Source organism: Coturnix japonica, chromosome W (genome assembly GCF_054131305.1).
Source record: "Coturnix japonica strain WE chromosome W, WE-NBRP24, whole genome shotgun sequence".
Classification (NCBI taxonomy): Eukaryota; Metazoa; Chordata; class Aves; order Galliformes; family Phasianidae; genus Coturnix; species Coturnix japonica.
Genome location: NC_140701.1, coordinates 3,275,635 through 3,286,917, shown reverse-complemented (window position 1 = coordinate 3,286,917; position 11,283 = coordinate 3,275,635). Strand labels below are relative to the sequence as shown.

General features: G+C 46.3%; 1 protein-coding gene across 1 annotated transcript; it reads left to right on the top strand.

Moving 5' to 3' along the window:
- Positions 1-74: 74 nt before the first annotated feature.
- On the top strand, positions 75-2,439 carry LOC146754249 (obscurin-like). The gene is made up of 4 exons (XM_085527494.1): positions 75-330; positions 431-697; positions 1,357-1,623; positions 2,267-2,439. Exons 2-4 carry the CDS (start codon positions 613-615, stop codon positions 2,437-2,439), a joined length of 525 nt encoding a protein of 174 aa, XP_085383620.1. The 5' UTR covers positions 75-330; positions 431-612.
- The last annotated feature ends 8,844 nt before the right edge of the window (positions 2,440-11,283 follow it).

Here is an 11,283-nt window from a genome sequence, read left to right as displayed (position 1 = left end):
AAGAGACTTTCCTCTGCTTCCAATTGTCCTCATCCTTTCTTCTCTTCCACCCCTGTTTTGCAGATTACCATTTACAAATCACCAGGAAGTTGGAGGACAAGACAGCTTTGGAACGTCATTCTGTCATCCTGTCCTGTGACTTCAGGCCTTCTCCAAAGGTTGTGAAATGGTTCAAGGGCCACCCACCCATCGAGCCCTCTGAGAAGTACAAGATCAAGAGGGATAAGCATTCAGCAGAGCTCAAGATTCTGAAGCTGAAGCCCGATGATGCTGGTGTGTACAAGTGCAAGGCAGAAATTGCAGAGACTTAGGCCACGCTGACAGCTGAAGGTATGAGCATGGAGGGTGGCCTCTTCCATGTCCTATTTCACCTCAGATTTCTCTTCTTAAGGTTCTTATTTTTGTAACAGTTCACCTTGTTTCCCCACAGCTCGCAATGTAGAAGTGACGAAGCACCTGCATGATGTGGAAACTGAAGAAGAGAGCTCTGCTGTCTTCTCCTGCGAGCTGTCCCATGATGACGAGGACGTGGAATGGTTCCTGAATGGCAACCTCCTTTACACCAACAATTACAATGACATCAAGAACGTTGGCAGTTGCTGCACACTGACAATGAGTCAGGTTAAGCCTGAAGATGCTGGCACAGTGACAGTGAAGTCAGACAAGGTGTCAGAAAGCGCGCGCCTGAAGGTGATAGGTGGGTCTGGTCACAACCCTCCTGGATGTAAGAGATGCTAAGGAGCTCCAGTTCATTCTATTGTGAAGCAATCCTGCTTCTAAAGCTCACCTCTCTGGGGTGAAAAGTTATCAGGGGCTTTCTTCCAGTGGAAGGTTCCATTGCAGCAGATATCAACGAAGGAGGATGGTTTTGGTGTCCTGCCAAAGCATTCCATTGCTTTTTATCATCATTTTACTTAACACAAGAAGAGTTACAGGAGCAATTTTTTTACTGCTTCAGTGCCATGCAGTGTCAATGCTGTTGTCTCCAAGGATTTATGACTGCAGGGAGAGATCAGCTTATCCTCTTAATCCTGTGGCCTGCTGTATGAGCTCTGCTCCATGTGAGGGCAATGCCAGCTCTCCAGCTTTAGAAGAGCTGCATCCCAATAACTTCATATGATATCAGTCCCACCCACAGCAATGCAGGCTGTCCCTCCTGTTCCCTGTATTCTCCTACTGATTAGTTCAGAATTCCTTAAAGCGCATTCTGTCAAGAGACATGAAACCGCTTTAGGTTCTATATTGGTGTTGTCAGTACTGGTAAAGATTTATTGATCTCTCCTTAAAAAGCTGAAAGCAACTGGAAATGTCTCAACTTCTGTATCACGTTGTTCTGTTTTGCCTGTTTAATTGCAGAGAAGCCTGCTGTCTTCATGAAGTCCTTGGATGATGTTTTTGGTGAGGAGCGGGGTGTGATTAAATTGGAATGTGAAGTCTCTAAAGAGAAGGTCAAACCAGTGAGGAAAAAGGACGGTGATGTGCTCACTTCTGGCAACAAGTATGAGCTGGTACAGTCTGGGAAGACCCTATGTCTCCTTCTCCATGACCTCGAGAAGCCAGATGCAGGTTTCTATACCTGTGATATTGGCACTGATGTTGCCAAGTCAAATGTCGGCGTTCAGGGTAAGTACTGTGGAAAGTGAAGGAGTGCTAAAAGCACATTCAGTGTGGTCACTATGTCTTACACCTATTCCCCCACGAGCCTTAATAGTTTCTACAATAGAACTGTATTTCTGCAATTTAGCGCAGTGATGTCTGGAAAATTCCCATTGCTTTTGAAGTAAATGTATCTCCTTTTGCCATGAAAATCACAAAAAACGTCAAGAATGTCCTGGAAATGTTTCCTTTCTAAACATCCCTAAAATGAAGAAATGGTTTGAACACCAGTAGGGGTAGGATGGTAACAAATTAGCTAATAGAAACATTTAATGTCTTGTCGTAGGCAAAACCCTTTTTCTCACGCAGCATCCTAGAGTTGTCCTCTCTGTTAGGTTTTTCCCTCTGTAGCTCATTGAATCTTCATTGTGCTCCATGGACTGAGCTGCTCTCCTTGTAGTTCTTCCAGAGCAAAGCCAAGAGATTCACGTCTCTTTTTTTTATAGCTTTCTGGTAATTCTGAGTGGAGAATGTCTTAGAGAATACATCAGTGAGGAACGCAGCCATGATCTGCAAATCCTGAGTTCAAACACCAGTACTGCTACTCACATTGGTCACGAATGCCTTTTCTCCATCTAAACCTCATACTAACCTATCTCTTATCTTCCAGAGCTGAATATTGGCATTAGCAAATGGCTGAAAAACACTGAAATCCAGGAGGTAGAAGATGGCACTTTTGAATGCATTCTGTCCCATGAAAGCATTGATGAGTTCAAGTGGACACTGAATGGAAGCAGAGTGGAAAGTGGTGGGCGATTTAAAGCTTCTAACGTGGGTTGGTAAGAGACTCTCCTTATCAAAAGTGTGACTCCTACTGACTCTGGGGAAGTCGTTTTTATTGCCCGTGGTCTAACCTCCAAAGCCTCTCTGTCTGTGAAAGGTAATGAGATGGGAGAGATTCTGGGGTCTGATTCCTTCAACTGTCTTCTGATAAGATTGTCATGAGAGCTAACTCATAATATGGTTAAAGTGAATAGCAACCTTCTACTTGAACCTTGAAGCACTGAGAATTTCTCTTAAAAATAAGTAAAAGGAGGAACCATTTGACACAAATGTGAGAACTACCCAAAGCACTGGGGTAGTGTTGGAAATGGGCATCTCACTACAGCTTGTTCCATTAACAGTAAATCAGGAATGATCTGTTGAGGGAACTGTGGGAGCAATTATCCTCTAAGTATAAGCTGAAGGGATGGCCTTCACATCATCTAGCTGTACAACAAATTCCTATCTAGAACATGTGCATCTGAGAGCATCATCTGAGGCTCCCAGTGTGATCAGTGGAGAGAAGGAAGAGGCAGTTTTCAGACATGGTTCATCATCCTCAATGGGGTAGATTTAAGAGAGAATTAATGGTGCCTGGAATTCTATTGTCTGTACTTTACAGATTACTGCTAGCTGTAGGATGGCGTCTGTTGCAAGTGCCTCTCTAACTTATCTCCAGCATGTAGATGCATGTATTTTGAGAGAGGCATCCTACCCTAAGTGTATGTTACTCAAAAAGCATGTTTTCTTTCAGAAAAACCTACTGAGGTAACAAAACAGCTGGAGGATAAGACAGCAGCAGCAGGGCAGGACATCAGCCTGAGCCGTGAGCTGTCGAAACCAGATGTGAACATCAGGTGGTACAAGGATGGCAAAGCAATCAGAAAAAGCCAGAAGTACGACTTGCAGCAGGAGGGAACTGGGGCCATTCTGATCATCCATGACTCTACCACCAAGGACAGCGGGGAGTACACCTGTGAGACAGAGGACTCTGAAACAAAAGCCAGGGTCACTGTGCAAGGTGAGTTGAAAAGCACACTGGGGATGGCATGTAGAGAAGTCGAGGTAAATATCTGCAGCCTGTGGGTGATGTTTTTCTCTTCTGTTTCCTTGAGCAGGATCAATTCTTAGTTTTCAGAAAATATGGTGGATTAAAATATTTTAGTTAAAATAATCTCTAAACTGAATGATAAATGGCATGAGAAAGCAAAGCTGAGAACTAAGCTCCAGAAGAGAAAACAAAGTCCAGTAGGGCATATTTAGAGACAGGTGAAGAACCCTTGAGCGCACTGAGGAGTACTAGGGTGCTCTGGAATGTCTCTTGGGCTCCCTACAACACACATACTTGCTCTGGGGCATGTCTGGATGTCTGTAGAGCTAATTGCAGGGCCCTGAGAAACCTCTGGGGCACATTAGGGGGCACTGGTTTCCATGTGAGTGCTTCCAGGTTCCCAGAAGTCAACAGGGAAGCCTTTGGAGACCCCTTGGGAAGACTCAGTGGGGCCCTAGAGTGATGTAGCAGCTTGTGTTGGTTGCATCTGCTTGGCAGGGAAGCGAGTTCCCTGGTGGGAGCTGACTGACTGGGAGGTGATTCCCTTGGTTTAATTAATTTAATTACCTGGATTATAATTAAATAACACTGTTCAGCGTTCAATCAAGATTATATTTTTCCAAAGTACTGCAGTCGTGCATCTGTAGCAGCTTTCCTAAAATATATCGAGTTTATTCAAAATTCCAGTGATGCTCCTAAAGCACTTGAAGTGCATTTGAGGTGGCGAGTGACAAAACAGCTCTGAGAGAATCATCATCAAATCAGAACATTGGAACGGTAACTAATAGCAGAGATTCTGATAAGAATATTTAAATTTTCAAATTACTTTTTTCTAAAGTTGTATTTCACCAAGTTTCATCAATATGCACACTGAAGAGCTGACTTGCTATGTTTCTTTTTATAAAAAATCATGTGTTACAATTGAGAAAAGAAGGTATAGCATGTAACATCCTCCAAGTAAAGTGCAAAAAACATTTCTTCACAGTTCCAATTAATGTCTTATGTTTTGTTCAGACTCACTAAATGATGTATTTCAGGGTACATCACATGGGAATATAAGAAGACTATTCAGAACAGGAGCTGCAGAGCAAGATGAACAGCATGTGAAGGTAAGGCCGGGAACCAAGGACACAGCTTTTGTGTCACTCAGCCACCTGTGGCAGAGGTCAGGATTTCAGCAGGGATTTCTGCAGACGTTCCTTGAACACCCCCAGGGTGGGTGACTCCACCACCTCCCTGGGCAGTCCATTCCAGTGCCTGGCCACCCTTTCTGAGAAGTAATATTTCCTAATGTCCAGCCTGAACCTCTCCTGCCGCAGCTTGAAAACATTCCCTCTAGTTCTATCAGTAATGACACGAGAGAAGAGGCCGACCCCCAGCTCACTGCAACCTCCCTTCAGGAAGTTATAGAGAGCAATGAGGTTTCCCCTGAGCCACCTCTTCTCCAGGCTGGACATTCCCATCTCCTGCAGCCTCTCCTCATATGGCCCCATTGTGCTCCAGACCCCTCACCAGCTTTGTTGCCCTTCTTTGAACACGTTCCAATGCCTCAGTGTCTTTTTCTCAGTGAGGGGCCACAAACTGGACGCAGAATTCGAGTTGTGGCCTCACCAGTGCTGAGTACAGGGGGACAGTCACCTCTCTGCTCCTGCTGGCGTCACTGTTTCTGATGCAAAATATATGTAAGTGTCACATGTGTGACATCCTTCTTGATGGAGTTCTGTGACTGGAGTTCAACGGATTTGAGAGCTGACTTGAAGCCTGTGGGCATCACCCAGGAGTTGGGGTGAGAGGATGAGGCGTAGGAACAGGAACCTCTTTGGTCATTACTAACTCCCAACTTTTTGGTCAGGAATCTCTGTGTGTTTCTTTATCATGTAAAGAACAGAGTCATTGTGCAGCTTGTGAATGAATTGATTCACGCCTGCTGATTGGTGCTGTTCTCTACAGGGAGCTGCAATGGAAATGGACACTTGTGGTCCACTGTCCAGCCCCCTCCCGTGTTGGATTTTCTGGGCTTTGAGACACGTCTTCCAGATGCACTTTGTGTTATTTCTGATGTGTTGACCTGTTGAGCTCCAGCCCCAAAGGAGGATTTAAGTACTACCATTGGGAATGTAGTATTTCTTGCTAAACAGAATTCGTGTGCACCCCTGTCTTTCGTCTGCACAAAGGATCTTGTAATCATCTCTGTCAGTGTTTCTTTTAGAGCCAGAGATGGAGCAGAGAGGAACACAGACTTGGGTGAATCTTCATTCAGGAGCAGGGACACGTCATGCTCATCTGAGGTGTCTGGCTGACAGCAAGAGCAGAGAGGTAAGTTTCATAGGGTCGCGTGCCCATTTTATTTTATTTTTCATTCATGATGCATAGAGGCGTTCCCCAGACAAAGTGAGCATTTCTCAACTGGACTTTCTAGAAATGAGCTAGGCAGTGAAAATGGGTTTGAAGCATTCCTAAGAGCCCCGCAAGAGAATGCTGAGAGTTAATCTGGCACCCTCCTTTGGAAACGTCCGTTGTCTGTCAGCTCTTCAGCTGTGCCCTAACACCTCCCATTGCGCTGCCACACCAGGATAGAATTCCAAGCCCACACTGAGTCCTGGAATGTTGTGGTGCCATGTTGGAATCAGATGTGACCACGTGGTCTTGGCTCCCCGCCTTGTGGGGGGTCATGGTGGACCAGGCTGTTGGCCGTTGGTGATGTCATAAGCGGCTGGAATGAGGGGAGGAGCGGTGCGTTCTGTGTTCCTTTGTGGGTGAGCTAGTGGTCGGAGTGGTTGGTTGTCTTGTTGTTCTTGTGCCTTTTGTGCCGTTAGTTAGTTAGTTTTGTTAGTTAGTTTTGTTAGTTAGTTAGTGTTGTTAGTTAGCGTGTTTAGTTAGTTACTGTTGTTAGTTAGTTACTGTTGTTAGTTAGTGCCGTTAGTTAGTTAGTGCCTTTATTTAGTGGCTTTAGTTAGTATTCTTCAGTGCTTTTTCTTCTCACCGTCGTGTGCAGCAGCCTGTAGGTAAGCTGAGCTGACGTGGGATGGATGGGTGGGCAGTGAGGTGTTGAGAACTGCTGGCTGTTTGAGCTCACAGCACCGTATTGCTTACTCTTGACCATCAGACGTAATTTTCCCCGGTACACACGTTCCAAAGGGGGTATCAGTAAAGTTGGCACCTGTCCCGTGCTTCTTCCATTGTCTTTGCTCAGTAGTGGAAGCATTGTAAAGTTGCTGGGCGGACAGGCATCACGTAGCCTGAGACTCAGCATGTCTTGCAGCAAGTGGGTGGGACAGTTGTGCTGTGTGTGTTATTCCATGACTGTCTTAGCCCTGCTCACTGACCTGCTCTTTCTCTCTCCTCTCCTCACCCTCCGCCCACTGCCTCGGTGCAGCTTTTGCTCTCATTTCATCCGAGCAAAGCGACAAGGAACTGCTGCAGATAGCTTGAGGTGATCTCACTGCCAGGTACGTGCCATGTTTTGTCCCCCCGCATGGTTTTGCCGCAGGGTATGCGCGGGTAGCTCTGAAGAAGTCTGTCCATACTGTGCTGTGTGAATAGAGAAAACAGAAGTGTGTTTCTGCTCTGTTCCAGCTGTTCACACTTGCTGTGATGGGTGCTGCGTGCAGTGGGATCAGCCGTGAGCCTGAGTTGGCGGCGACGGAGGTACAGTATGAAGCTCTGGCCGGTTTTTTTTCTTTGTGTTGAGCCATTAGAAGGAGCTGCAGGTGTACTCTCCTGCAGGAAAGAATTGGCCAAAAAGGGCCTGGCCACCTGTCTGTGCCAGTGCCATTGCTGATTAGTCTGGGTAGAGAGAGATGCATCTTTGCATGGCCTGGCAATGCACGCCAGAAAGGGAAATAACTGTGATGAGACGTGCAGCTCCTTCTGAAGTGCTCCTGATAAGGACGGAGCGCATTTGCTGCAGCTTTCTTTGCAGATGTGCTCCTCACCTTGAAATCCTCCTGGTTTGTCCTCATCTCCTGACCACGGCCTGTGCTCTGTTTTGCAGGCTGATAACATGCGGGAGCCGCAGCTGGTGCGTGCTATGTCATCTTTAAACGTACCAGCGATTGCGGCAGCCCATGTTATTAGGAGCCACATCGCCCAGGGGCCGGATGAGCTCTCTCTGGAGGTAAGCAGTTCCAGGCGTTCCTTGTTGTTGTGCACAGAATTAGTATAGAGTGTGAACGTCTTGGGAATACTCTCACATTTTGTGTCATAGAAGAAGGCTTTTGTTTTAGCTGTGCTGAAGCTGGGATTGATGTTTCAATCTTTTGCAGGTTGGAGACATCGTGTGCATTGTTGATATGCCACCAAAGGAGATGAGCCCCTTTTGGAGAGGCAAGCGTGGCTTTGAGGTAGGCACACATTTTTGACTAGAGAGCACAGCTTCAGTAGAGTCGGGAATCTCCGGTTGGAGCTGCTCTGCCTGCACAGGATGGCTTCTGGATGCAAACAGTTGCCCTGTGTCGGTGTCAGAGGACCTTCCCTTTGGCTCTGGGCTTGGGCTAATGCCCACCTGTCTTTTTGTTCTTATTACAGGTTGGTTTTTTCCCTGGTGAGTGCGTGGAACTCATCAGGGGAAAACTGCCCGAGCCCATCCTACATTCATTGCCAAAGCCAGGTGCGTATTTTACATTTGACAATGCGGGTTAGTAAAATGGGGTCTGAACGTGGCTTCACTTTTCATTAATGCCCGAGTTGAGCAAGCTTAGAAAGAGAACTGCATTAAGCTCCTTGGGCCCCTCCAGGGATGGGGAAAATCCGTTCTTGCGTGTCTTTGTTGGGAACATGCTTTCTGTTGTTACGTGTTCTGTTGAATGTGTTGCACTCGGCCTCGTCCAACCGAGCCAGGGCTGAAATGAACTTGTTTTTTTGTTTTGTTGCGCAGAGCCAAAGAAACGGGGCAAGTTCATCTCCTGCCTTCGTTCCCTGTTGAAGGCCTGCCCCAGGAGAGCGAAGCAGCCTGAGCCTCCAACATTCTCGGGATCCATGTCCCTGCTTGACATCGTTGAGAGGTATTTAGCCAACAGGACTTGAGGGCTGAGCTGTAGGAATGGAAGCATCCTCTGCTGTTTGAAACAGAGCGCTTTTCTAAGCTGTGTTTCAGCAGAAACCAGGCATTGCCCGGAACAGGCAACTATTGGCAAGGGTTCGGTGCAGCTCTTCCCTCACCCTGCACCACGACTGACAGCATGCTCTGTTTTCTCTGCAGAATGAGTTCTTCCAGTAAGAGGGCAGAGTCAGCAGCTTGCAGTTGGCGTTCCTGCTTCTGCCTGGGCAAACCATCCCCTGTGGCCAAACGCCAACTGCAGAGCAGTGCCAGGGAGCCCTCTGAAGCAGAAGTCTTGGTCCTGGCAGGTAAGCATGCAAATCCAGCTTTCAAATCACTGCTTGTCAGCAACACAGGTAGAATTCATGCTTTCAGTGGGCTTGTACATCCTTCTGGCATTCAAGCCTGTGCCTGACATCTTCAGTTGACCCCTGTCTTTCCCAAATGAGTCTCTTGTCAACACAAGAGCTGGACCTGCACGAGGATCACTTTCAAGACAGTGACACTGTTGCTAGAAGCCTATTTGCTTCTGCCCACCATCACTGCATAGCCAAATGTCAAGAACCTGTTTCATGATTCATCTTGTGAAACTTTGACACTAACTGCTGTGCGTCTACTCCTTCCTAGGTGACCCGAGCCCTTGTATATCTCCAAGACGCCAGGCATGTTACGATGCAGCATCCTGTGATTCCATCAATGAAGAACTGTTACTAAGCACAGGATGCTGCAGTTCAGATGAAAGCCTTCCGTATAACATCAGTTATAAAGAGAAGAATGCCATCATCGTTGAAGCTCTCGTTCATCCCATACCTGTTGAAGCTGCTGACCTGAGCCTGCCAGACTCCTCAGGCACCAGCCTGAACCGAGTGCCTTTCGAGGACAGCCCAGCCCAAGCACAGCACGAGTGCCCCGACAGCAGCACAACCATGCAGGCTCAGGTCAGCATTACAGAGGAGAAGCCAAACATCTTGGAGGGGGAGGTAGAATCAGGCCAAGAGTCCCAGGCTCCGGGCAACAGCACGACTTCTGAGACACTCTCGTCAGACAACAGAGAATGAGTCCCATCTTTCCTCCAGACCTCACACCCCCTCCTTTTTCCTATTGAATAAAGGCACGCTCGTGCTCAATCAAAGCCTTGACTGAATTCTGAGTTTTCATTCGCAGAGATTGGGATGAGTACAAGAAACAGCAAGACAGCTCAGCTTGCAACGCTCTGGCTGTGGGGTGCGTGCAGGGACACCGTAACCATACAGGGAAAGGCTTCCACTGCTTTCTCAAGCTGTAGTCCAGCCCTGCTACTGCTCTGTGGCACAAAGCCCTGAGGGATGTTCCATATTGTTAACCTAAGTGAAGCCAGCTTCATGCACTGTGTTTTGTTGTTGCTGGGTGAGAGGGGGATGCACGTTGGTGAGAAGATGAGCATTGCTGGATCTGCCACGAGTGTCCCTTCTGCCTCTAAGAATATGTCCTAAGTAGGATGTGAACACTGCTGGCACTTCCTCATTGCACGTGCTTGGAGGATCTTCAGTTCTTGCACATTTCAGGATGTCTGTCAGTGACTACGAGGAAATTCTCAAGTACTAGGAATTCCATGAAACAGTTGGAACGGGTAAGTGTCATCTTTGTACAGAAACAGCACGCCTAACAGTCTGTCTCACCACTCTAGAATTAATCTGAGAATAGATTAACAGCTCTTGTCAGTTCTCTAAGTCAGGTTTCATTTGTATAAATTTGAAATTCGTTTTTTAAACCAGTTGGAAATTGTAATGTTATATTAGAGAAGAATTCACACTCAACTTTAAGCATCTGTGTTTTTATTTGTAGGTGGTTTTGCCAAGGTAAAACTCGGGCGGCATCTTCTGTCTGGTGAAAAAGTTGCACTAAAAATCATGGAGAAAGTTACTGTAGGGGTAAGCCAAAAGGCATTTAAATATGATAATATCTTCTGTTGGAGTTGTGGAGTTCTCAAGAACACGGGGGCAGGTGGGATGGTACATACGAATGCAGCCTACTGGTCCCATTGCCTTTTGAAAGATGCTGTAGAGCTGGAAAAAGTTTAACAGAGCACCACAAATCTTGTTGCTGGTTGTTCAGAGGGCAGAATTCTCTGGCTTTAAAATGGAGGAAGTTATTACATCATTACATTACATTACATTATTGTTACATTATTACAGCAACTTTACCAAAATGCCAATGAAAATGCTGAATGTTTTACTTTTCATTTTTCACAGCTCTGTTTCAGAATTTCTATGGGAGTGATGTCAGTCATTGCTGAGTTGATGTTGAATTGTGTACTGTCCCATATGTGCTTGTTCTGTTCCACAGCAGTCAGATGTGGTACCTGGTATGTCACAGTAGTTAGCGATTTCATCGCTTGCTTTTATGGTCTCTTAAGGATGACTTGCCTCATGCTAAAACAGAAATTGATGCCATGAAGAACTGAAGTCATCAACGTGTTTGCCCATTGGATCACGTAAGAGAGACATCAAAGAAATATTTATAGTCATAGAGGTAAGAAATAGTTTCTGCTTTCTGTGCTGTCTTTCTTACTTATCTTTCTCTGATACTCTCTAAATGCATTTTCAGATAACCTTATCTTACAGGGAAGCTGTTTGATTGCATTGTTTCTAAGGACCGCCTTTTGGAAGAGGAAGCTCCAGTCCTTTTTTGACAGACTGTTTCAGCAATTGCTTCTGTTCACAGTCAGGGTTATGCCCAGAGACCTCAAACCAGTGAGCCTGAACTGCAGTCAGTCTTCCATAAATAATAATGAATG